Source organism: Mesitornis unicolor, unplaced genomic scaffold (assembly GCF_000695765.1).
Source record: "Mesitornis unicolor isolate BGI_N332 unplaced genomic scaffold, ASM69576v1 scaffold9392, whole genome shotgun sequence".
Lineage (NCBI taxonomy): Eukaryota > Metazoa > Chordata > Aves > Mesitornithiformes > Mesitornithidae > Mesitornis > Mesitornis unicolor.
This window is the reverse complement of record NW_010168496.1, coordinates 29,355-57,231: the sequence shown is the minus strand read 5'-3', so window position 1 is coordinate 57,231 and position 27,877 is coordinate 29,355. Positions and strand designations below refer to the sequence as shown.

At 36.2% G+C, this 27,877-nt stretch overlaps 1 protein-coding gene across 2 annotated transcripts; it reads right to left on the bottom strand.

Moving 5' to 3' along the window:
• CLOCK (clock circadian regulator) lies at nt 1-27,877 on the bottom strand. 2 transcript variants are annotated; one of them, XM_010179037.1, is made up of 20 exons: nt 27,831-27,877; nt 26,122-26,181; nt 25,559-25,707; nt 21,349-21,440; nt 19,893-19,982; nt 18,316-18,436; nt 17,067-17,180; nt 15,886-16,004; nt 11,904-11,986; nt 11,573-11,679; nt 10,787-10,934; nt 10,494-10,569; nt 9,431-9,572; nt 8,945-9,045; nt 8,000-8,089; nt 7,133-7,291; nt 5,387-5,593; nt 3,904-4,112; nt 3,347-3,590; nt 1-1,154 (listed from the first exon to the last, which is right to left on the bottom strand). In XM_010179037.1, exons 1-20 carry the CDS (start codon nt 27,875-27,877, stop codon nt 972-974), a joined length of 2,541 nt encoding a protein of 846 aa, XP_010177339.1. In that variant the 3' UTR covers nt 1-971. The 2 variants fall into 2 exon arrangements, with proteins under 2 accessions (XP_010177339.1, XP_010177341.1); XM_010179039.1 differs by having other exon boundaries at nt 7,133-7,279.

Sequence of the window (27,877 nt, the reverse complement as noted above, 5' to 3'; positions counted from 1 at the left end):
TTTTAAACCTTTTACATAAATATTTCTGACTATTAACTATATCAAAAGATAGCTTTGGGGAATAAAATTCCAAACCATTCGCAAGAAAGCAGTGCAAATTCCTATTTTTCAAATAAAATGATGAAGTAATTATGAAATGATGGATGATATTCACGAATCTGAATGTCCTGAACCCTGATGCACGATCACCAGTTCAAACAGCTTCATCAATAATTTAACCTCGAGAAGTCAACTACCCAACACACGATACCTCACCGAACAAACTCTGACATCACAGACAAAGCACAAACAAGAGACTTGTGCCCACATTAAGGGTGAAAATAATGATGCATCATGTTGTAAACAAAAGGGTAGAACAGAGGAAAACATTAGTCTGAGTATGGCGTGAGAATTCAGGGAAACATATTCAAACCTACAAATAACAGATTACATTTTCATGCATCATATAAAATATTTCGCTCTTTCTCCTTTTATGCAGACATATACACAATATTTTACAGCATCTGTACAACAGAGAACTGGATTTCACACAACATTTTCAAAATATTTACTGTCCCATAATCATCTGAAAAAAATTAGATGGTTTTTGGACTATATTCCTGGCTTTTTTTTTTTCCTGCTAATTCAAACAATTGCTCCATGTCCATTTTAATACTTTAAAAATGTACAGGATTGATAAAAATACCAATATTTTCAGCATCCCTCTCATTTCAGTCACATTTTGAGATTTCACCTGGACAAATTAACACATGGCAGCAAATCCTTTCGAACACAGAACCTTGGGCAACTATCAAAGTTGGCCATGTCCCCATCACCCTCATGTGGCTTTTCTTAACAGATTCCAGAAGTTAGATCTCAACACTGCGGTGTTAGAAAGCCTTGGTACTGCTACCTCTGCAGCCTCAGTGCAACTGTTTGTGGAGCAGCCTTCTCCCAGTAGTTAGCTTCAACAAAAGAGGCTGAGCCCCACACTATTGTGGCTGGACTTTGGATGGATCAGTCATTTTGTCAGTTCTGTGTCGAGAAAGCTGTTGCTGCTGCTGCTGCGACTGATGCTGCTGGTGGTGGGACTGAGTAAAAGTGCCTTGCTGTAGTGGGAAAGCAGCAGAGAGGATAAGCTGAGCTGACTGATTTCCGTGAAGTAACCTGGAGGTCTAAAACATGCAAACAGAAACAGATTATTTTTCCTGCTGCACTGAGAAACACAGGCCTAGCTGCTTTTTAACTTCTCACAAGGGTTCAATCAAAATAAGCTTCTGATTTGGTCATTTAAGCTGAGCAAATAATGCAAACATTAGTTCCCACTAATAAAGCTAATTAGAGCATCTGACCAATTAATAAAGCTGCTGTAACTGGTCTTTGCAATTTCCCATGACAACAGGTAGAAACACATGGCAGTTTGTCTCCATTTCAAACCACAAGAGCATAACAGGGCTCAAGGAATCTGTTTAAACAAGTGCAGGTGGCTCTCATTGCAGTCAAATGTAAAACCAGCACACGACTTGGCAGAGACCCCGTGTATCCCCCCAGCCGAAATGAACAAAGAAACTGCCACATTTCCAGGCCCAAACCAATGCCTTTGAAGGCAATTAATTACTACTGGAAATAGTACTTAGTTTAAGTACTAATTAATTAATTTTCTTAGAATCAAAAGATGATGGTAATTGCAGGAAAGCAACAAAGGATGGGTACTAATGCACTCAAACATCTCAATCCAGAAATATGTTCTGCAGCAGAAAGTAAAGTACATCCCACAGGATCAGACAGTAAGGAGCCCCAGTGAGTAGAGGCAGGAGAAGCACTGTTCCTTTTCTCAATTTTTAAAGAGCATTTGGTTCACTTCAAATTCTAGCACTCTTAATAGTTCGTATTAATTAATACTAAACTTTAGCCTAGAAAGAAATTCTATGACAGGAACAGACCTTTGGAGATCTTAATCTTTCACAGATCTTCTGTATTTCACCAGAATTAAAGTCAAAATTGTACAACTTTTTTATTTAGAAACACAGCTGCAGACACTACTGACCTGCTAAACATCACTGTTGTTACAGTATTTGTCTGAGTTGTCAGAGAACACATTCAAATCTGTGCTCTGGTCTGACTCAGTTCAAGAGCCTCCCACTACAAAAATGAGTGCTGAAATTCAAATCACTGGGTATTCTTCTGCTCTCTTTTTGAGAGTCAGCTTGCAGCTGAAAAGCCTTTGCCTGATGCAGGACTGAAACTGGTATGTTTCCATGAAAGATTTGTTCAACAAGTCAATATTTTCTGTCAATGATCTACTGAAAGAGAATTTTACTCAGCCCTAAACATAACTGTAACTGTTCATTGTGCACATAAATGTAGGTGAAGTCTCCAATTGCTTACTACATTTGTATATATTCCACTTATGCCCAGAAGTCTAATGCAACTGGGAGACCACACATAGTAAGAAAGAAAAAATACTTGGAAAATAAGCATTTTTAATTATGTATACACTAAAGAGTAAAAAAAAAAAAAAGGAGAAAAGGAAAAAAAATAATTCCTAGAGTAGTTAAAGAATGTTGAGAATGTGCATATCATGACAGTTACTTTATCTTTCTGAGAAGGCAACATCAGAGGGCAAATTAAGATTTTTTTTTTTTAACCCATGCCTTTTTGGAGGCACCTCCTCTCTAGTGTTCTAGCTACTACTACATCTCTGTCACCAGCATCACCTGCTGGGTGAGCTCTGTGCCAGAGATTAATTGCAATCAACAAATAGCAACAGATTTTCCTAGCAATTCTTTCTACCTTATCCATTTTTTCTTCTCCTTTTGTAGGCACTTCCTGACTGTCTCTGAATTTCTTGGGCTTTGCCTTCCTTGTCTTTTGATCCAATCTCTCTCTTTTCTTCACCTAAACAAGGTTCTTCTCTGTTCTCTGCTTAAAAGGTTACTCACTGCTCAGCCTCCCCTGTAGGCTAGACAGATGTTCATGTCTTATGCTACAGGGACATGCTTTGCTTTGGCCTGCAAACTGCTTTCCAAACCATACCTTCTTGCATTAATATGTGGCTGCAAAGAAAATGCAGGCTATTTTAAAGGGAAACATCTGTTTCTTCATCCCATGCTCATTCAAGAGCAGCTATTCAAAGGGAAGAAGATATAAAACAGGACAAAGCATGGAGTGAAACTGCAGGAAAGACTACTTCCCCTTTGAGTAGGAAGATTTTAGAGAATGGCTACAGAACAAATATCTTATGCATCAGGCTTGTTCACTGGTCACTATTTTAAGAGCTCTGTTTTCAGATGAAGCACCCCTAGGATAAACTAGCAATGCTGGAAGTCTCAGGACTTTGAAAGATTTTTAGAGAATGCCAAATTACCTGTAGGAACTGCTGGGGATGCTGGGTCAGCTGCTGCTGAGCTGGTTGCTGAACTGTGGCGAGCTGCTGCTGCTGATGTTCTTGCTGACTTTGCTGCTGCTGCTGTGGCTGCTGCTGTTGGGCAGCAAAAGTGGGATAAGCTGTCACCACCTGTCCCATTAACATGGTACTTGGTACCATCACTGCTCCACATGCTACTGGGGCCGTCACAAGTTTTGTTACAAGCTGCTGACCTTGAGAAAATCTGTTAACAGAAAAAGATATTTGGAGTCCTTTTAGAAAAAAACCAAACAAACCAAAATCAACCAAGCATCAAATGCACTTGAGAAATGCGGATTCATCAGGTTTGTACTTTGCTATAACAACACGGGTTTTGACAAGCCTGCGAACATGTTGTTTTGGGCTAAGTTTAGTTGAACAGTTGTATCCATATATAGTTAAAATAATAAATCATGTGATTTTTTTTAATGCTATTTCAGTTTCTTTGGTGTATGATGTAGCTATGTAAGCATATCATTATAGCAAGTCATCTTGCTTCATTAGTCCTGAAGATTCACCTGATTTGCCTGTCCTGTGTAAAAGTGGTTACTGCAGCAGCATTCTGGTTGTTGTTCTGTGGTAAGCTAGAAGGAACCTGGACCATGTTTCCTGTTGTTGGCTGCGAAATCACCATAGTGTTATACAAAGGTGCTGAGACGGTGTTCTGTGACTGACTGGCAAGAGAAGACTGTTGATTATGTCCACTGAGTACATTTGGTTGATTATGCTGAAAAAGAAAAAATATTTTATGAGACAGCAATTTGAAAATAGCCAGGTACTACAGCTGTCCTCCTCATTGTCATTGCCCATACTTCACAGCTGCCAATGTTTTTCTTTAACAGACTAATTCTTAATTTCAATTACACAGGTATAGCTACTGACTGAGGATCTGGAGGTATGACTCGCCCTAGGACATCTGAAAATCTCTTAGATTAACCTCTTCTTCGGTTTAGGATACTTTTTTCCTGATTTTCTTTCAGCTACTTCCATATTGTTTGTTCAAGAGCCTATTTTCCACTTCTTTAGCATCTCTGTGCTCAACTTAGCCTAAAATGTGCACATCACGTCAATCAACTTCTTACTTGAAAGTTTGAAACTAGCTTACTGCTGAGATGGTAACATTGTCCACCACTAGTCTGCCTCTTCACAAATCTCAAAAAAAGTATGGATAAAGATACAGAGGAGGGTGACCACAGAGATCGGAGGTATAAGGACCCTCCATACACAAAACTGTCAAACCCATTAGAAGTGGTCAGTTTGAAGAACAGGCTTCTATGTAGACATGTGACAGAGAACTTTGAAGTCACATGTGACTGAGAAGATGAAAAGTGAGCAGCTGTTCAATGTGTTTCCCACCCCTGAGCTGGGTGGCAAGTTTAAAAAACAATCAATCATATTTCAAAGAAAGTGAAGCTACAGAACTGACTACGAGATACTGTGAATTTCAAAAGTTTATATGGAATTGAATATAACTGAATAAACTCACAGAAGAAAAAGACTATTACATTACAGATGTCATGCACCTATGGCTTCCGACTGAAGTTACTGAAGAGTAGAAAAGTCAAGTGCAAAAGCACCAAGATATGCTTGCCCTGTTCCTATGCTTTTCTAGCTATTTGCTGTTTGGACACAGGGTTTCAAGCTCACATAGTACAAACCTCATGTGTTCTCAACAGAAAATTCATAGACATTCAAAAAAAGGCAAGGTAAAAGTTTTCTTGAAGCTGGTCTTTCAAAGATGCTACTTGTTATTCATTAGTTACATGAGTTTTAAGTCTTAAAATAAAAAACAAGACCTGGAATTGCATTATCAAGAATGATAATAAATGATAAAAACAATAAATGATAATAGCAATAAATGCATTTCAATTGTAAAACTTGGAACATGAAGAAATTAATACAACTCAAAGGACAGAGGGATGTCAAGGAAGCTGTTGTTGTGTTTCAGCTATGGTTCTGAGCATATATTCTGTCCAGCAAAATCAATAATGAGAATTTTACCTGAGCTGCAGTACTCTGCAAAGGCTGTTGCTGTATCATGTGTGGAGTACTTATATGGCCTGCGTTCATCCCACTTTGAGCCTGGTTAGTCTGAACAACTTGACCTTGCATGTTTATTGGCGTAAGCTGCTGAACATTTGAAGAATTTCCAGAAGCAAGCTGCACAGAACCAAAGTTGAGCCCAGAAGTTGACTGCTGCAGGAACATCTTACAAAAAAAAAATAAAAAATTCACAAGTTAGCTTTTCAGAAAAATCTGTTCATTGTTCAAGATGTTTTGGAGAAACTGAACTTAACTACTTTAAATCAATGTAAGATAAAGTTCCATCTTAGTTATCAGAAGTTTTGAAACAGCTGAAACTTACTAGAAGTGTTGAAACCACCTATACGGGGTCAATATTCAGAGATTCTACTGTAACTGGTAAGGTAAGAATCAGATTCTTGATTCCTAGAGCCCTAAACATTAACATTTAGTATTTGTTCTTAGAGAAAAAGTACTATTAACAGATTAACTTGTAATGCAGTCTACAAATGTGTAAAGAGAAAACACATTTGAGATCACATTTCTCTTTGTAGGATCTCCAGCAGTTAAACTAATTCAAATGAAGAAAATCTCAGAAATAATCGGTCCAGGCATAGCACGAAGAACATAATCCTCCTTGGCAATCAAGAAATCATAATGGTTTTACTGAACTTTCCAATATTGCTGTCATAAACTGAATTCAGCACAAAAATATCTGAGTCTTTACAAAAAGTTAGGCTTCAGACTATAAGAAGAGAGGGTAATAAGGTAGAATGTGCAGCCCTTAAATATTTTCTCTATTTTCCACAGTCACTTTACAGCGCATAGGAAGACAGCTGTGAAGCTGTGTCATTTTGAGGCATCTATTAGGCAGTCTACTGTTGGCAGGCTTGTGCTAGACATGATAAAACACTGAAAAAGGCACATGCCACAAACTCTTAGTCTTCAACAGAATTTAAGCAATATACTCAATACTTCCAGGAAGTATTTTTTTCTACTCTTTATTCACAATGCACACTGAAAATATTTAGATTATTTCCTTAGAGGTGTACTTCAGTTTGGCCTTTTTTAGGTTTAGTTTAGTTTGGTTTTTTTTTAACTAGAAAAACCCAATAGGGTCATTCTTTTCTTCCAAAGATAGCTGCTGAAAAGAGAATGACAAAATGAGAAAAAAAAATAGTGGTTAAAACACAGAAATGAGGTAGTCAGCTGCTAGACTGAGTAATGCATCCTTTAGACTCCTTGTCTTTCTGGCTCAAATACACTATGCAAAGTAGAACCACTTCACCAGGAGGGTGTGCAGGAGAACAACAGCCTGACAGTAAGGGCAGCTTAAGAAACAAAAGGTATGAATTTGACACCCTCAAGACAAAAGAGGAAATGAATGCTTATCTTGCACACTTTGGATTAATATACTAGTGTCTGCAAAACTTAGCATGAAGTAACAATCACTGCATCCTTTTATATTTAGATTCAGGCACAAGCTAGGCTTGAGCTGCTCAACTCTGAAAAGAGACATTTGGGCACTTCCAGATACATTCAGAAGTGAAAAGGCAGGTACCTCAGGAACAGTAGCTTCAGATGCTACAGATTTTAAATACATCAGGTCCAGATGGCAGCTGATAAAGGGCAGGGAGGATCATCTTGTGGAATTCAGTGCCCAAGTCTCATTTTAGATGCCTAAGTTCTCTACAGATCAAACGCGTAAGAGTTACACCAACTCACCTGGAGTCCTTGGCCGTGGACAATTTGAAGCTGCTCTTGAATCTTACGCAACTCTTCCTGCTGCCGATGAATATTTGCCTCGATCATGCGTGTTCTTTGCTCTAGCTGGTCCTTTAGATGTTGCATAGCTCCTAATTGAGCTGAAAACTGAAACACAGGCTATAGTGCAATGGAGAAATTAAAAGCTGAGGCAAAATTATGACACTTTATTTATAGGCAGCTAGCAGCAAAGAAATTAATCACTCCTCCTTAAACTGCTAAAAACCATAATCTGAGGACAAATTCATTCATACAAAAAAAGGTCACAGAACTCACATTTAATTCATGTCATATTTAATCAATTCATTAGAATTGGTGAAGGCTGAGCCCTCAGAGGAACTATGTTTGCCACTTCTATTCTTCCCAAGACATCTGCTATGGGCCACAAGTCAATGTCACCTTTTGATACTTATATCTTATCAACAGGACACAGATCTTTGGTTGGACCCAATATCATTGTTCTTATTTCACAAAAGTGTTTCATAGGCCAAGTTGCCTTGTGTTACAAGCATATGTGTAGGAAGTTACCAGCACAGTTGATGGATTTTTAAATTAATGTCCTAAAACAGTTTATCCTAAATTGTGTTTATACCTATGTTTCTAATGGTCAAAGCTGAGAACTATATCCATACAAGTAAGGAGAAAAAACAAAACAAAACAAAAATACCAAAGGATAAGTGCCAAATTGGGGAACTTGCTGATTTCAAGAGAATAATGTTAAAGGTGACTTTGGCACAAAAGTACTCAATTTCTGGAAGAGAAACTAACCTTATATTCAGAACAAGACTGTTTGAAAAATAATAAACAATCAACTAACTTAAGCCATACCTGGGACATGCCAGACTGGAGCTGTAAAGTTGCAGGCTGAGACATCGCTGGCTGTGTTACCGGTTGTCCAAGAGACTGGGAGCTTAAAGACTAGGATTTAAAAAATGGTTATTGTTCCATAACTGGAAGAGAATGAACTTCACAGTCGACATGAAATATTTCTTTACATGAAGTGTCAATTCCAGAATAGCATCATATGAACACATGATAAAAACAAGTAGATGTTTCCTGAAATATCTAACCTTAAATATTGGAGAATTAAGAACTCAAGAGTAATTGTTTATATTCAAAATATATAATTTTTCCACTGCTGAAAATATATAAAAGCAGTAGGTATAAAACAGGAAAAACAGAAATTACAATTACAACCGTTTTAAAAGTTTTATCTGTAGTAAGGGAAAATTTTTTTCAACAGGTTTGGAAGTTGACACCTCTGATTTATTCTTAAACTAATAATTTTTTAAAATATATATTTTAATAAGCATTCTGTTTTTGAAGTGAATGTATTAGTTCAAATGGAACATGAGCACTGAGTACATGAAGCATGACATTTTCTCATGTTACCAAGATTTGAGAAACTATATGAAAGTGTTCACTAACAGAGTCATAAATTTATATGAATTCTCTACAGGGACACACATGCAGAATCATAAAAAGAAGTAATGCATGAGTGAAAGCAGATTCATACATAATCTTGCAAAGCCTAATGCCAAAAAATGAGTACTTATATGCTTAATCATTGTATTCCCTTAAAATGTAGTATACTGAAGTTGCATAGTAATGATACAATTCTGATAGTCACATATCACAAGTGAAACTGTTTTAAGTGAAATTTAAATTATGTGTTTTCAGAATTTATAAAACAAAAGCTTATATGGATTTAATAATACCTTCCTAAAGGTGCATTACACTGATTAAGTACAAAATTTTTCTCTGGAGAGTTACCTGACTACTCACAGATGATCTTCTTTGTGCAGTCTTTTCATGACCAGATAAGCTTTGCCTTGGAGGAGTGCTAGTGTCCACCGTCATTTTAGTTGGTGTTGCTGACAATTTTCAGAATTGCAACAAAACCAGACACGTTAATAGTAATCTCAGTTCTGCAATGCAGTAATCAAATCACAGGAAGCTTTTCATAAATTAAAAAAACCCTTCAGGCTTTGAGTCTTTTTTCACCCTGACTATCCAACAATAATGCCATCAGGACTGAAATAGGGTGTTCTAGGGGCTGCTATTGTACTTTTAGAAGAAGTCATTATACAACCTCTGAAAATCTGAGTGGTAAGCAGATCTCTGAACCATGAAAAGGACATTTTCATTTGCATGCTTTTCATAAAATTATGACTGCTAGTTATGCATTTAATTAAAGTAAATAAAGTAGAGAGAGCTTTCACTAGGAAGGCAATAATATTTTCATCAGTTGATGCTTACATGAATGATCTGATACTGCAGTATGTGAAGATTTTCTTGAACTCCTGGAGGAAGCAGAAGGTGTGGGGCTGGTATCAAACCTTTCCAGTGCTTCTTTGAGACTCACTGTGTTTATGTGATTGTCAGACCCAGAGTCCTGACTCTGAAGAGACACACACAGACTACGATTACTTCATCTGATTAAGCACGCAATGTACATTTCTCTTAGTGAATCTCTAAGACCATGCTGTGTCTAATCAACACCCTTACACAGATGACTGGGCAGAAGTAGTGGCCTGTTTGATATCTGTAAGCTCAGTTTCCATTTGCGGCTTTTGTCCTTGGAAAAGGAACCAAACCAAAGCCATATAAGCCTAGAAATGAAAATGCATGCAGACACAGGCTACAAACTGACTGCTGAGCTGACCTCCTTTAGTAACTCAGTTCACTCTGAACATCAGCGTAATAAGTAACTGCTTATTCTTTTGAGAAAGGATGATTTAATTCCAATAGCCGGAGCAGTGTCAGATTAAATTTGCTGAACTGCCAAGGGAAAATATATCTGAACTGCCAGAGGAAAACACACCAGAGCATCTGCACAAGCTGGCTTCTCTAAGACTCACTGAGCTTCCAAGGACATTAATACAAAATGAATTTCATATATTTCTAAGAAGTGGGACAAAGTCACACAATGGAACAGCTCCTGCTTTCCTCTTGTGAATTCCTTTAAGCCATCTTTGTGTGTTGACCTTGTTTTTTCAGATTAGGAGTGCTTCCAGTAAGGAAGAACATTTATTTATGAATCAAACTCTGCAGGAATCAGATCTTAATAAGGACTTACAGATGCTGCCAAGTTATAACTACACGCACATGAACTTCTGAAAAGAGGAGGGCAAGTGTTCAGGGCAAAATGCAGTTAAATACCCTTCCTAGACTTCTCTGATCATTTGAAATAGCCATATTATTTAGAGATCAAAGCAATTACTTTATCTGTAACAGGACACTTGCTGCTGTGTATTTGCTTACATATAATTTTTATTATGAAAGAAAGAAGAGCTAAAATAAAATTATATAAGACACTCACTTTATCTGCTGATATCTCTGGAAGAGACTCCTCAATACCAAGTTCTCGTCGTCTTTCTGCCCTAACTTCTGCATAACTAGAAAAACAAACCAAACATAACTACTATATTTTGGGTTGATTTAAAAACACAACTAAAAAATAAACTCTTAGAGCTACCTTGCTTACAAAGTATCTCTGGAAGCTCTCCAATGATTCTTTAAACTGTTATGATTTCTCTGTCTCTAAAAATAACAGCAACACAGCTCCCATGCCATTAGAATTTCTCTAAAATAGATTTTTAAAAAATAACTCACCTTACAACAGTGTGCGTACAGACAATAAACTCTGGCCTGGAATTCCACTGGTGATACGTGATATAGTAATGTGTTTGCAGCCAAATCCATTGTTGTCCCTTTGTAAGGAATCTGTAGTAACATGACTTCCCTTTCCCATACTGCATTACTATAAAAGTGAAGAATAAAGTTTACTGTCTTTCCAGTCTGTAAATATTGCAATTAGATCATAAACATTATTTCCCGGCTTCATATGGCCTAAAACCACATCTAAATACAGTATTATGATAATGATTAAAAACAGGCTTAAAATTAACTTTCTAACAAAAAAGAAGTTTACAGTGCATTTTTCAAAGAACTGCAAAATTCAAACTTCCATTTTTTGGTGGGTTTTTTACGTATTGTGAAAAGTTTATGTGCAAAATATTTAAATAAAGCTTCATAAATAAAAACATAGCTAAACAGAAAGCTTATTCTGTTACATATTTAAGCAATTTTTGCAGTCATTAAACATCCCACATCCTTTTAAATTTTACTGGAAGAACTGGAGAACTATAGTCATAGTGCTGTGCACTCCAATTTACCACAATGAAAACTCCAAATTATAAGATAAAATTAAATCTCTTTTGCAGTTCTATATCAACAGAAAAAAGATTAGCAGTGCAATAATGTCTAATGAATGGGAGTAAAGATGCTTCACACAAATATACCACAAAATGTCACTACAACAGTTGTACAATTTAACAAACTTCAAACCAAACATCTATAAAGCGAACTTGCTCGTTTTAGCAACGTAGTCATACTCACAATGTTCGTGACATTTTGCCAGATTATCTAGATCATCCACATGATAATAATCATAGCCTGATGTTCCCAAAACTTCAAATGGAAGATAACCTATTATTGGAGGTGCCCTAATTAATACAAAAATTAATGTCATTTTATTTTCACACAAAAAACCCCAAACAAAATTATTTTATTATATACATTTTCTTGTTTACAGTATGTGCGCTGAAAAGAATTAAAATTTAAACCCAACATAAGCTATGAGTAGTTAAGGTTGATTAGTGAACTCTAAGTATTATAGCCACCACTGTGATTCAGCTACTATTGCTGCTATACAGAGAAGGAATTGCACCTGTGATCCAAGAATAGGAACTTCCATTCTAAGCTATGTCTAGATGTGAACTCTTCATTGGGTTCTTCAACAGTGCACATTTCCTAAAAAGTAAAAAAATAAAAATCTCTCTCAAAACTGCTCTATTCTAATTCATAAGCTCTTTCGAAATTCAGACTTACCTAAAGTTAGTAGAGAACTTCACAAAAGTTACAATGTTATTTTTAGACAGCTTCATTGTTTTTGCTTGTTTAGACGCATAGTACTGAGGCAGAATCTAATCTCAGTTGTGCCAGCCTGACACTCATTTGATTTAAATGGAACAACCCTGGTGTGAGATTAAACTCAAGCTCAGTATCTACAAACACAGTAGTACAAGCAGAAATCAATAGCTCCTGCAGTTATGCTTTTAACTTGTAACAAGCAAAAGAAGAAATGAAACACTTCCACCAGATACCAATTACAGGATATGCTTATAACGGGTAAAAACTAACACTTGCAAGATGTTAATGTTATTTTGAGTTTAGGAATAGGATTCTTTCTTTTCGTGAATACAGAATACTCTAAATCACTTTGTGGCTTGAGGGCAGACACATACTACAAATAACACATTCTTCTTATGTGCAAAACTCATTAAAAGTAAGGAAATTACTGTATTTCCATTACGACAAGAAATCCTCAAGGTATTCTGTACATAATTTTAAATGTACTTGCGCAGACACATGTGCAATCAGTGTACATCAATCAATTTCTCTTGTCCCCTTCCAGAGAGGAAAAGATGCCCCACGAAGTACTGTGCCTCATGCTGGGACAGTGATGGAGCTAAGTACCTCAAGCCAGCTGGTTCTTTTGCAAACTCCTCTAGTACTGCCTTACAAGAAGACGGATGATGGAATACATGTGTACACACAAACACACCTCTCAAAGAATTACAATAAAATTAGGTATCAGTAAATGATTCTTGTTTGAACACCTGCATGCTTGTCACACTTGCAAGAGCTTGCAATGGTATTCCCATTGCCAGAGACACAGCAGAATCTGCTGGTGATCAGATTCCACAATTTCCTAAAGACTACAACAAGGAAGCCATTTCTGCACTGACACAATATCCACAACAGATGTGGACAGACGAGCAGACTGCTGCTCTGCAAACATCTTTAACTAAAATAGTCCTGTGGAAAAACACAATAGAAGACTAACTGCTGCTGCTACAAAAGAACCACCTTCCTTTTCATTCTTTCAGGTTATCATGCAAAGAGTTTAAATGGATATTTTGCAGTTCTTTAACTAGATATTGCTAAGTTTTCTCTCTGTGAAAGCAAAAAGTGAACATATGTAGGCAATGTTTTTTCCTCACCTTCATCGGTATAAAATCTAAGGTCGACAACTAGAAAGTGAGTTATATGATAGAGTTAATGAACAAAAATCACTCCGTGCACAAAGTTCTGACTCTTGGTATGACTTCCAGTTAGCAAGAAAACCTTCAAAAGGGAAACTACCCCTAAAACCTGAAGCTCATCTATACTTTCCGAAGACTACAGCATTTAATAAAGCACCACTCATAGCAAAGTAAAAGAAAATGACAGAGCAAGTGAGTATTCTTTAGATATATTTTTGATTTGTTGTTTCTTTCAATCTATTTATTTTGGCACGAGTCAAAACAAAAGTAAAATAATTTAAGTGCCGACAGTAAAACCATCATTGTTAGAGAGAAGCTGGCAGCAGGTTAGTATCTGATTACTCAATACATTTATATTAATAATTTGCAGATATTCCACTTGATAGACTCAATAACAGAAGGCATCAAGAGTATAAACACGTATTGTCGGATCAAAAGTCTTCACTCGAACATTAGTATTCTTCACAAGGAGATTTCTCAGATGAAGTCAAAACCCTTAAGCGGATCTTAAAGCCTCTGTAACATGAAAGCTTCCTTAGGCACTAAGAGCTCAGAAGTTCAGGTAAAGAGGAACAAAACTTTGGCCAATTTATAATCTGTAAGGCTTTTGCCCTCAGGAGAATGAGAGACCTGAAAGATCATAAATGGACGTTCCTCAGCCTCCAAATGTCCTGTTCCACGGAAGTTTTACTACAGTACATTCTAAACTGTCAGACTTTAAAATATAAAAGTATTTGCAAATACTGCTAGGTTGGTCTTTTTCCCTTAAAGTATTTAATGAAGCAAATATTACACATTTAACATCTCTAACAGCTGCAGGCCTAACAGGAAGAACATTATTTAGACCTGTATGGCAAGAAAAATGTCAGATGAAAGGCTTCCATGGATTCAGGAAAAATAAACAAACTCCCTGGTGTGCAGTCTAAGGAGATCCAAATTCCTATTCAGCCTGACAGAACTGAAGTTTATATGATTTCTCCACAGGTTCCCTACCATGTTTTCAAAGTGCAAAGTACATAGACCATGCCTTCAGAGGCCACCATCAACAAATCTTCAGCTTAAGACAGCAGTGCATTCAACTTACAGGGCAAATATTTAAATGTTCAAATAGTTCTGCATGACAGACAGCAGCTTAACCATGTGCCATATACATTTCATGGTATTTCCTTACAACCAAATTGCAGGAATCATAGAATAGTTTGGGTTAGAAGGGACCTTTAAAGGTCATCTAGTCCAACCCCTCCTGTCAGAAGCGGAGACATCTTCAACTACATCAGGCTGCTCAGAGCCCCAACCAACCTGACCTTGAATGTGTCCAGGGATGGGGCCCCTGGTCAACCTGTTTCAGTGTTTCACCATCCCTCATCATAAAAAAATTCTTCCTTATATCTAGTTTAAATCTACTCTCTTTTAGTTTAAAACCATTACGCCTTCTTGCCCTATCACTACAGACCCTACTAAAAAGTCTGTCCCCATCTTTCTTAGAAGCCTCCTTTAAGTACTGGAAGGCCGCAATAAGTTCTCTCCAGAGCCTTCTCTTCTCCAGCTCTCTCAGCCTTTCCTTATAGGAGAGTTGCTCCATCCCTCTGATCATCTTCATGGCACTGCTCTGGACCTGCTCAAACAGGTTCATTTCTTTCCTGTGCTGAGGATTCCAGAGCTGGACGCAGAACTCCAGGTCAGGTCTTATGAAAGAGGAGTGGAGGGGCTCTGCTGGCCATGCTTCTTTTGATGCAGCCCAGGATGTGGTTGGCCTTCTGGGCTGCAAACACATATTGCCAGCTCACATTGAGTTTTTCATTCACCAGTACCCCCAAGTCCTTCTCCTCGGGCTGCTCTCAGTCCCTTCATTCCCAGCCTTTATTGATACCAGTGGCTGCCCCAACCCAGGTGCAGGACTTGGCCTTGTTGAACCTCATGAGGTTCACATCGGCCCACTTCTCGAGCTTGTAAGAAGAAATGTAAGACAGAAGACTATCCTGTACCTATACATTTATATGAACCACAATCTGAATCACAATCAGACAATCCTGTACTGTATCTTGAGTATTTATTTTGAGTGATTTTGGTGAGGAACAAGACTATACTCGGTAAACTACAATTTTCATACACACCCAATTCTAAACTTGAAAAGATACCTTCACTGTACATTAGCAGTTAAGCAAAATGTTCTCTTTAAACAACCAAGTTACTGAATAACAAACACTGCTGAAACAAGAGTTCTATTACCTCAAACCCAGCTCTTAGTTACTGACAAGTAATATAAGCTTTCATTAAGCCCTACCAGATTTGCTTCTGTGACAAACTACAGCAGGACCATCAGCAACATAAAATTCACACCTAATTTTCAATTAAAACTATTAATTTCTCGAGTGAAAGTGGAATCTCAGTCTTATCTTTCATAGATTTATTTCTTGCATATCACTGTTTCATATGGCAATTTAGAAATGTCATTCACCACAACTTCATTTGATGCTTTGCATAACAATTAACCTATTTATGTGTGTATTAATAATATTTGAAATGTTGCATGCATTCTCTCTTAAGTTTTTAAACGTACTCTGAATAGGAAAATGATACAAAAGTGATTTCATTTGTACATACCTTGATAAACTGAGGTGTAGCTAATCTAACTGTGGCTACAAAGCAAACTTTATCTTCATATGAAGGCCGGTGCGATCGCTGAATAGTTCCTTCAAAACCATTGTGCGCTGAGTTGGGAACTGAGGAAAGACAGAGGAGAAGAGGTTAACATATATTACAATATAAGCATGGAGAAAACCAGCAGTTATACCACAAAACAAATGTTCCAATATTTATCTAATGTGCTTTGCTTATAATTTAACATGCATTAAGAAAAATGGTACATGTAACACGCTGTGTGTTTATGTGTATGCATTATTCTTTGGTATAGGAAACTGAATTGATTTGATGCTATTTCCACATGAAAAATCCACCGTGGTTGCTATTCAATTCCTTGCTAGCTTCCTGAAGCTCACATATAGTTTAATTATTTGTTCTGGAATACTTACAAATACTGAATTGCAACTGATAGGTCTGCAGTTTCCCAACTCCTCTAAGACTGGCACTGTTTCTTGTCTTTCCTGTAGCATTACATACCTGCACTTTGTCCTAAAAACTTGACCTCTCCCCATTTTGTGAGAAAAATACTGGTATCACATTAAAAAAATCCCATAGGTTTACTTACAAGATACTGGTTTTGATAGTATTTTTAGGGTGATCTTTATGAAGATCTGCTACTGTCCACACCGTACAACCCAAGTGGAAAACTGTAATGGCCCATCCACTCATCTGAGCGGTAACTTCTGTCAGTGAAAGCACAGAATTGAAATGGGGGGGAAACCTACACTTTACTTCCCACCTCACTGCATAGTGATAACTGCAGGTACTCAGTATCACTGATCTTCAAGTTACTTAGTCAACTGCTTAAGTATGGATTATGCTTAACTAAATTTAGGCTCTTTATTTTAAAGTGTTTGCTTAACATTGCTTTTAAAAAAAGCTTTATAAGATACTAGTTTTCTTTAACTGAAAGCATTAAGCATAATTACTACATTTAGCATTCAAACGCACAGACACGTAATACCTGATAGGCAGTTGTAATTCTTTTTCATTAAAACAATATCGAAATGATAGAACTCTGCTTCAAGCTCTTCTTTGGAGACTGATTTTAGTTCATCATTAAGTTTCACACAATGGCCCCAAGCCTGTTTAGCTGTGAAGCTGTCTAAGCATTCCACTCTAACATTGCTGAAATTACTTACCATTATTCAAACACTTGAAATTTCCTATAAATTTTACATATTCGTATGTAGGTTGCTCCTTAGGATCTATTGTTCCTCGCAGCATATGGCAACAGAATTCTAGCTGATTTTTTGCTGAGGAAAGAATAAACAAATGAAAAGGCTACATGCTTGATGAAGCACACAGGCAACATGAAACGGAAAGCAGAAATAATTAAGCTGTATACTTTATTGAGATACTGTAAATGTTTGATTACGAATGGCTATAGCCTCTGCTTTTAACCAGTGTGATACTAACTAACTTAAAGAACTTCATTAGAATTTGTGTATGAAAGGCCTGAATGCTAACAACATAGAAAACCACTGAAAATTAGAGCTACTGAAAAGAAGCTGCTGCCCTAAACTTAAGCTTACTAAAGCATGCATTTCCAAAACCCATCAGGTTGCTATGTTTTTCTTTTTGCCACCTGCTGCAACTGTCTAAGTAGAAGCTATATAAACAATATAACCGTTTCTAACACATTGGAAAGTCAGAGTGAAATGCAATGCAATGGTGAAAATTTTACTCTGTGGTGGAGAAACCACCAGCACAAAAGAGTGCTTCCGTTCTTCAGGGCTTACCCATATGTTTCTGCTTAAATAACACTGGAAGAAAAGAACTGATCAGATGTGATACAAAGCAGACTATTTTGAACACAACTACATACTGGTTCTGTCTAGGATAGAGTTAATTTTCTTCATAGCAGCTCATATAGTGCTGTGTTTTGGGTCTGTGACTAGAACAGCACTGATAACAGAGATGTTTTAGCTATTGCTGAACAGTGCTTACACAGTGCAAAAGCCTTTTCTGCTTCTCACACCACTCCGCCAGCAAGCAGGCTGGGGGTACACAAGAAGTTGAAAGGGGACACAGCTGGACCTAAGGGACATCCCATACCATATGGCATCATGCCCAGCAGTAAAAGCTGGGGAAAGGAGGAGGAAGAGGGAGAAGAGGGTTTTTTGCAAGTAACCATTTACACATGATGAAGCCTTGCTTTCCTGGAGAAGGTCAAGCACGTGGCTGCTGATAGGAAGTAGTGAATTAATTCTTTATTTCACTTTGCTTGTGCACACGGCTTTTGGTTTATCTATTACCTGTATTTATCTCAATACACAAGTTTTCTAACTTTTACCCTTCTGATTTTTTCCCCATCCCACTGTAGGGAGTGAGCAAGCAGCTGTGTGGGGCTGAGCTGTCAAGCTGTGTTAACCCACAATAACTACTTACATTTTAAGTATTCTGGTGTCAATGAATCACTTTCCAGCAGATGAGAAGACAGTATTTTATAAATTTCTGAATGTTCCCCCTCTGGGATAAAATTAAATACACTCTGATCCACAAGATCAGACTGCAAGAAAAAGATTTAAAAGCATTAAATTAATGCAAGATGTACAATGTCACAAAGCCTACTATTTTAATGCAAAACAATTCCACAGTTCAGAGTAACATTACTTACTCAACAAAGCCACCTGCTGGAATATACATGAGTATTTTGCTAGGAAAAAAATCTCATTTTGATGTGTCTTAATTATGACACTGTGAACCATTTAATGAAAAACACAGCAGATACACATACACGTTAAAGTACAATGGAGCATGTATTAACCTCCCTGGGGTGCAACAATTCCAACTAAAGGAGCTTTTTAATTAGAAAAGATAGGGGGATGCTGTAGGGCACTGTAACCTGTCGGTAACATCCAGTACATTGACAAGACAGCCCCTCCCTACATCATATAGGTTATGATGTTACCAATAATTATATCCAAGTGCACTTGATTTTATTAATATATTTTGTAATAATTTCCACAACTATATACACAAAACCAGGAACAATAGAGATTAATGCAATACAACTGAACAACTGATTATATGCATAAATGCATTTGAAAAAGTATTCAGGAAAGAGAGATGACAGAATGTATGTTTAGAGTATATAAATCACACCTAAAAGCAAAGGACAAGCGTGCCTTTGAGAACTTGGTAAATTCTACTTTAAAAAAAAAACAACAAAACAATCGCAATTACCTGTACATTTTTCAAAACTCTCAGACCGATATCATCCATACTTTTGGAGAATTTGTGTTTTACAGAATCATTTTTTAAATATGCCACTCCAAGTTTTATAAAATACTCTTATCGCAGTAAGACAACTAGACTTTAACAATAAATTATCCTTCTCTTCTAGAAAATAACTTGCTGTTTCACTTATCAATTGTTTGCATTTTTGAGTACTATTTTGCCTCATTTCAGAACAATATTATTCAAAGGTAGCTTTAAAAACTAGAATGTTAAATTTACCAATGTGCAGTGCCACCAAGATTAAAGAATGAACGTGATAAAACCCAAAGTATATACGTAGCTTAAAAAGCAGAATCAGCAGCAATGCATTTCTTACAAGAGTTCCTTGGCAAGAAGGGAGTAAAAAAGTAGTTTAAAAAAATTCCAAGGACATAGCTCATTAGCAATACTCTTCTGACTCATGTAGAAGCTGCAATAGGTGTGAACTCTAACAGGTCTCCTGCAGTCAACTGTGTTACTCCAGTTATGTTGAAGAGAAACTGATGCTAGTCTGGCACTTCATAATCCTGCCTAACACGGTGTCGATTACATTCTGTATTTCCAGAGGAAACGTTTAATAAGGAGACAGACAAGTAGGAAGGAGTTGTGCTGAAGAAAAAGCAGAAGCATTAGAACAAAGCATTCATCTGTTCTATAATGCCAAAAGGCCAACGATTACTTAGTACTCATAGCAGAACACCATCCATAGACAAACCGGTATGTTACTGAAAGCAATTTGTACTTACTGGCAAATGTTCAAGTAAGGGAGTTATACTTTCAGACACATATATTATATTTCCATCTGTCATAATTGCTAAAAAAAAACCATCAAGAGCCTGAAATTAAACATAATGGGCAGTTAAATAAAAAGAAACAGCATATCAAAAACGTTAAGCTATATTCAACATGGAAAATAATTTAGACCAATTTTAGTTTAGTTCATTATAAAAATAAGACTGCCTTTCACTACTAAAACTTCTTAGACTTGCTTTAACACTACAAGCATTAGAATTCCCATACTGTTCTTAAATAATCTGTGGTTTCAGAAGCAAGTCCATGTACAGCTAGCCCTGGTTTCCCCCATCTCCCACTCTGCCTGCCTGTTATTTTAAATTCTATCATCATTTTAAACATCAGAAAACTCAGAAAAATGAGCTAGAGATAAATGAAAGAAGAGTTGGAAAACCTAAGAGAAGAACAAATTAGAGCGGTGGTGAAATCAATGAATTTTGGTATTGAAAATTGTGAGATACAGTTCTGCTTGCCTTATCTTCTACTTAATTCAAACTTATTTCCACTGAACATAATACATCTTCTAGTTGACCACTACTAAACATAAAAGCATGACAGAACTGTATTTCTAACTAGGAAATTTTAGAGCTCACATGTTTGAAAAAGTGTATTATACCTTATTGTTCTAGCTTTACAGTCACTAGTTGTGGACACACATTTTGTAAGAGCACTTCTAAAACACAAAAAACAGCGACAAAAAACCTTGAAAAACAGAAGCAACTACTTCACTAACTTGTTGGAAAAAATATGCAAATTCACCAGAGGATTTTTTGAAAGCTTTTTAAGTGCAGAAAATCAGAACTTTTTGCTTTTAAAATCTGTGCCTCAATGAAAAGGTTTAACTAGGGAATAAATTTAAGTGTGCTTGTTCATTTGGTTTAATATTTTTCATTTAACTAATATTATAAATTGTTTCACTAACAAGACACAAATAAATTATGCTCATTTCCAAGGAAATTATACCTTATATTGAAGCTTATTTCTAGTAATAATCCAACTATTCATGCAATCTTCTTTAGCAAAGTAATGCTCACACACCATTTTTGAAGAAGCAAAGAAATGAAACACTTTATTGTTCACAAGTTACATGAACATGTTGAGCCTTTTTTAGAATTAAGATTTTAACTTATGCAAAACAATTCTTTATTTAACTAGTACCTTCCTTATGTTGATAGTAAATATGTTAATTTGTGGACTTGCTCTGTCATAATGTTTTATGTAACTGAAAACGCAGTTAACGCTGTTTGGCATTACACTGCCTACATACGAATTTTGACTCTTACTTAATGAAAACGTGTAATTACAACAAAATATAAAAATTAAAAGTTACATCATCAAACTGAAAATTTCATCATGGAATGACTCTCTGCAAGGAAATACTCTAGTTCCAGAAAGACAGAAATAATATACCTCTAACATTAACTGTGTGAACTCTTCATTACTAAGGAATGTCGGTTTCCAGTCCTGTCGAATCTCACTGGCATCTGACTGCGCAGTAATTTCTACAATCAAACACACAGGGGCAAGATAAGAATTCACACTTCCAGAAGCCACTATTTTCCCACTAAACTACATATATACAGTAGGAAATAGCAGAAGGTTCTCCAATCTCCTCTGTTGTTCATTCATTACATATAGATGTTGTTCCTTAAAAAGAAAATAAATGTCTTCTTTATGTAATAATTAGATTTTTCTACTCTTTCCTTCTACCAGTTTGTCCTGCCAGACTTCAAGGTAATGCTGAAGTTAATGACAGTAAGTAATGGATTTTGACAATGGAAAAATACTCTTTTCTCTGAGACTGTAATAAAATGGTTTTTTTTGAAAATGTTGTTTGCAAGGATTTAGAAAGCCAAAATTCCTGATCAGTTTAGGTCATTAAAACACCTAATCCTCAAGTACCTCGGCCGGTCCTGGTCATTCTAACCTTTGCACTAAAAACTGTCACTGTCCTTTCTCTTCTTCCCATTCTTTTCTGTAAAGAAATAAGGTTACATTAAAAAAAGAGTAGGTTTTCAGCACGGACTGTTAAGAGTTGTATGACAGACTCCACAGCTGAATTACAGATTTGTACACAGACAAATTTTGAACAGAGATTCCTGTAGAACTTAAGAGAAATATACAGATTAACTTCCCATACATAAGTGAGAGAAACAATGGCTAATAAGCAAAATCAGATCCTGGGTTCTGAAAGCTGATGCTTTCGGAAAGTATACAAACTTCTGGAAAGCTTACCAACTGATAACTGAAACAACAAGCAGCAAGACTGCACAGTACTTCAGTTTTGATGAGTAACAAGGGCACTACCGAAGCACTGGTTGTAAGAACGTCGAACAAGTAATTGTGAATCAAGTATTTTGATGAATCGAAAGAACCAAACCATGTTTTTCATGTTTTTGATTTCTAAAGGACGAATTTGAGCTAGTTTGTTAACTCAGATGGCTCAAAGCACAGAAAACCTGGAACTGAGTTAAATCCGCAAAGGGCTGGAACAGTTCAGAATTTTGGTTCCCCAACTGAAGGGGGAAAAACTTTACAAAAGAAAGAACCTTAGACTTAAGTGAAAGAACAGTAAAGGTCATGTAAGAAACTGGCAAGAACTGGAGAGCTGCAAGGAGAGGGGAAAAAAAAAGTCAACAAATAAGACAGATCGGGCTTTTGCTGTCTGTTTTGAAATGGTATCACAAAGCAGTAAGAGTAGGTAGGAGAATAAGGATAACCTAAGTATAACCCCAAATCTAACTTTTCAGTCAGAACAAACATATTGAACACTGATACAGAAATGAAAAGCTCTGTCACCAAAGTAGAGGCAAAATTCAAATAACTTAATGCATTCAGTTCACAGGACACAGATAATCTCTAGTTTAGAACTGGAGAAGTCTCATTCATTGGCTCATTCCAGTCAGTATAACCATCTCACTTCAGAAAAAAAAAAAGTAAGTCTGTCTTCTGCACTAGAGGATTTATACTAAATAAAAGCTTAAGTTTATACCTATAACGAACCATTCTGTAAGGCTGTTCTTTTACACTTCTTATAATTAGAACAAGTATGATACTGGAAAACAGAACCAAAGTAACATGGAAAGAACTTGTTTTCACTTCATAACTTCACAGAAATGTATAAAAGATCTGGCAGAAGGTTGCATTCAGTGATAAATGGCACTGAGGTCACGGTTCCTGAGCTAAGATACCAGACAGAAAAGCATAACCAAACTTGCACATTAAACACTCTTCAAATCCTAAATCTGAAGCAACTCTACATCAGCACTGAGCATCCTCTAAAGAAATTGCCAGCCAAGATCTGTAGCATTTATCTGTGGCTTGTATGAGTATCAGTCTACTAGTTGTACTTATAAGCAGTGCAATTCTTCAGTATTTCATAATTTTCAAGAATTTGTTTACAAATTCAAAGGATAATTACAGGCAGTATTAGCAAGTGAGAAGCTCTCACTTAACAGAATTTCAGTGTGCTTACTCTGCTGTTTCTTCCCAAGATGAAACAGAATCCACACAGTCCACTAACCAGCTCAGATTGTTCATCTGGAGCTGCTGTCAGAGTACCAAGCCTGGCCAACATGAAAATGGTCCAGAAAGAACCAGAAGCAATGCAGTTAATCAAAACCCAGTGGCTGAACACAGTAGGATTTTAAACAATAAAGCAGCTAATCATTGCTGAACAATTCATTTATTGCTCAGGTCACTCTGCTTTATTGTAACAAACAGATCCAAGCACCTCAGGAGGCAAAGCATGCTTCTGGCCTTTGCCAACACTTTGTCCTAAACATTTTCACGTAAACTAGTGGAGAGCAATGCTGGTAAGCACTGGCAGCCAGAGCTTGAGAGACCTTAATATGGTACGTGCAGTCACAGGAACCTGCACTCTGTCCCACCAGGTGAAGGACAGAAGCATCATGCCCTAAATGACACCCATCTCCAGAGCTGCTTTTTTCCTCTTTATCCTAAAAGAATAAAAATAATTGTAAAAAGTAATCTCGCAAAGCACTTTGAGGGGAAAAAATTATGACTGGTGCTGGTGGCTGGCTGACACGTGCTCATTCTACACTCTATTTTATGAGAGGAATCAGCAATACAAGATAAAGTGTTTTTGAAACAGAACCAATTTTCACAAAGGCCTTAGAACCTACAGAAATTACTTTCTACAGAAAAGCAGCCTTCATACTGCTTTTCCTTCTGTTAGGAGACAAACATGTCCCAGAGAATTAAAACAGTACAATCAATACTTAATTGGAAAAAAAACCACCAAAACCCAAACCTATGAATTCTTACACAAATTATTCCCCTTCCCTTTCCATGTTAATTGTTATCTTTACCTTTTAATGGCAGTACTCAGTGCACATCTGGTACTACTTGAACCATATCGCTAATGGAAGACATGCTAGGGCATGGAAAAATATTATCATACCTTAACAAACCTTAAATTGACACGCATACTGTTGATAAATACATACCTATCCATCCACTTAATAGCCTTAGTTATTTTATTCTATAACCTAATATAGCTGCTGCTTTTGTACCTATTGCTTTCTAGTTAGTATGCATGGTCAGAAATTACTCGAGGAAATAGGTTAACTAGAGAAAGAGCTCATTTTCTTGAATTTTTATCTTGTTTTTGGCAGTGTGAACCACAAGATACCATATTAAGAACAAGTGTAGGAGCAGGAACAGGGATTTTTTATATACAGAAATATTTAACAGCCATAAATAAGTGTATACTTGGTGGAAGAATTTTTTTGCGACAGAAATAACAATCTGTAATGAACTTCAGTACAACGTATCTGGGTATATCTTACCATGAGCTGATGCAACCAACCAGAGAAATAAAACACAGCAAGGATGTTCAAAGACACTCATCGTTTTGACATTTCACATGATGGTTTACAAAACAAAACACACACACACAGACTCATTGGCTTATAAATCAGTGGATGTCTTGAAAACTAACAAGTATTTAGATTTTTCTAGTGGGTTTTTCACCTCAGCTAAAAGGAAAAAAGAAAATACTGATGCTCTTGTTCTGCACACCCACTGCATGTCACGCTCTCTCATCAACCAACCTACCCAGTAACATTTGCTGGAGACCACAATGCCCTATTGCCTTCTCATCTTTGTTACAGCAGTCACTTGTGTGGATACCCGACATGAAGAGAGGAAGCATTAAACCAACTGTTCAAACCAGTCCCATCTATGTATCAAAATAAGTACTTCCCACAAGTACTTCCACTAAAATGGATCAGCAGAGCTTTCCTGTGAAGCAAAAATTTGACAACTTTTATCTTATGAAGCAACTATATTCTAAAGGTCTCCATCTGTCCACAGCAAAAAAACTGAAGGCTATTTCAAAAATAAACACTTCTCTTTATGAAACAGAATTATTTGACATCTATGGAACAAAAAAACATTACTACTGGCTTCTGCAAAATATTAGCAAAAACATTTTTCTATCTCTGCTACCTAAATTAAGATCATAAGAATATCTTTCCTTGGGAACTCTACATTTTTTGAAAATTTCCTTAGAGGAGCTGCAGAATTGTTAATTTTTATGTACTAAGTGAATAATTAAGGATTTACAAATATCTTTATTATGATTACAAAGAATTACCTTTGTGCTTCCGTAAAAAGTCAATGCTCTTCTGCAGTACAGTGGATTTATCCATCTTCCGAGCATTACCTGGAAGCATGGAACCCAGTTCTTTGATAAGCACATTAAATTGATCTCGACGTTTCTTTTCAGATTTGTTTCTAGACACTCTGAAAAACAAAATAGAAAATGTTTTGTAACAACTATGGCACCTTCTTATAATAAGCTGCATACTACTGCCAGGTTCCTGACGCAATCAGCCCCTTCAGAATCTCTGCTGTGTGAACTGTCACAAAAACACCCACTCTAAATCTCAGACACCATCTTTGAAGAACGGTTTCCTCTTTCTCATGGAGGGCCGCAGCTAAGCCTTTGGAATAAAGCATCCTTTGATAAAAATACAAATAAATGACCCACAGTTATAAATACACACCATATCTGAATAAGAACAAATGAAATGCTGTTAAATAAATAATGTCGTTATTTATAAAAGAATCACATTTTTATTATTTAGACAACTCCCTGGTAAGCCCAAGTGTGCAAGTATAGGACATTTCTTACCTTTAAATAACTTGAAAACTTACCTTTTTGCTTTATCTTTGTCATCTTCTTCCACCAGCCCATCAAAAATGCTTCCATCATTTCTGAAAGAAAGAAATATATATTAGAGGGTAAAATTTCTCTCTTGTGGAGTCTGACCACAACAAAGCAAAAAAAAATTATTCATCATCTTCATTACATCAAGAAACTGAAGTACTGTTTTACTGTGATATCTCACAAAGACCATCATCAATGACCTGAAGCCAAGTCTGCTAAAAGTCTTTCTTGCAGGACATTTACTAAACAGAAGGAAAAAAATCTTACATTTCTGACACAACTCAAAGGATTTCCAGACTATTTCTAATGAGAACTTACAACCCTATGCAAACATTTATTTGTATACAACTCAACTGTATTTTGTCTTCTTGACTATTTGTATTACCTTACCCTTTTGAAAACATGAGAGGATAAATATAATTTATTTGTACTTATTGGCAACTTCTATTACAATTACTAGAAATATTTATAGTAAGAGCACATCTTTCTTAAATACTAAAGTATTATTAATAGAAGAGGGCTGAGGAATATGCTATGCTTCATCCACCTATGTAATCTTATAAATATACAATTAATATGAATGTTAAACAGTTATGGTAATTATTAATCCTAACCAAGCATCACATATATTCTCCTCAGTTGACAACTGTCCATATACTGCTAAAGAGGTATTAAAATATCAAAATGAAAACATGCTTTCCTTTCAAGATGCCTCAGTATACTTCATACAACACCTTTGTTTAATTCCCTTTTGTTTTAAAGGACAAAGTCAAAACTGTTCTTCTGTTTTCCAAAACAGCTGTATAACGGATTTTCACATTTTATTTCTCTAACTTCTGTCTCCTTTCAGTCTATTTATTACTGCCCACACTGACCTCTGTGTGTCCACCTTTTTTTTTATCTTAATGTCTCCTTTCCTTAACATAAGTAACCATCATCAAGTAATCGTGCATTACAATAAGCAGTGATGTTAGGAAGTAATCATTTTGTACACTATTACATAAACACAAAGCTTTTAAAAAGAATCTGTATATGCAAAAGGCTGAAGTTTCAGTGAAATGTCACAAAACTTCACTAAAAGAACTGAGAACACAGATAAGCATTTTAGAAGTCTTACCCTTTGCTTTTATTGTTATTTATTTTAAATGGTTTTAGCTTTCTGTACATTTGATGCAAGTTTCACTTCCAGAAGTCTCAAAAATGGTAACACTGAGAATATTAAGGACAGGTGTTCACCTAAGCTGCTAAGAAAGTCCAGGTCAAGGAATCAAGTAGAAAGCATGTCTCAGCTATTACTTTTCCGTTGAAATAGGTTAGCAGGTCACTTTACTATCATCAGCAGCATCATTACTTGTTTGAATGTAATTGTTTTCCTTAATCAAATATTGAAGTACTAAAAAAAATATTCAGGTAAACATTAAAAAATTAACTCAAATTGCACAGATGCTGTTTCATGGCTGAAAACAAAGTAATACATTTTAAGACTGCTCTCAAACAATAAAAATCACTATTTCTTATAACAACTAAACAACACAACTAACAACTACCAAAATAACATCGTTAAAAACAGCCAAAACCTCACTTTTCTTAATTTTTGCATAAATTAATATTCTCTATATATTAACCATAAGAAAAGATTATTAAAGAAAGCACTGAATGGCAGTTTCCCCAAAACAATTACTGCCTATTAACATACCTGTCTGCAATGGAGCTCATTTTATGAGTGCTTATGGTAAAAAACAT

Bases quoted from the DNA above. Each gene is read 5' to 3' on its own strand.
- CLOCK (XM_010179037.1), bottom strand. From the start codon at position 27,877: ATGTTTTTTACCATAAGCACTCATAAAATGAGCTCCATTGCAGACAG. The intron at 7,292-7,999 runs GTATGGCTTAAG...ATTGCACTATAG, and splicing joins TCCAGTCTGGCATGTCCCAG to CCTGTGTTTCAGTTTTCAGC. The intron at 5,594-7,132 runs GTGAGTTGGTGT...TTTTTTTGTAAG, and splicing joins TCCACGGCCAAGGACTCCAG to ATGTTCCTGCAGCAGTCAAC.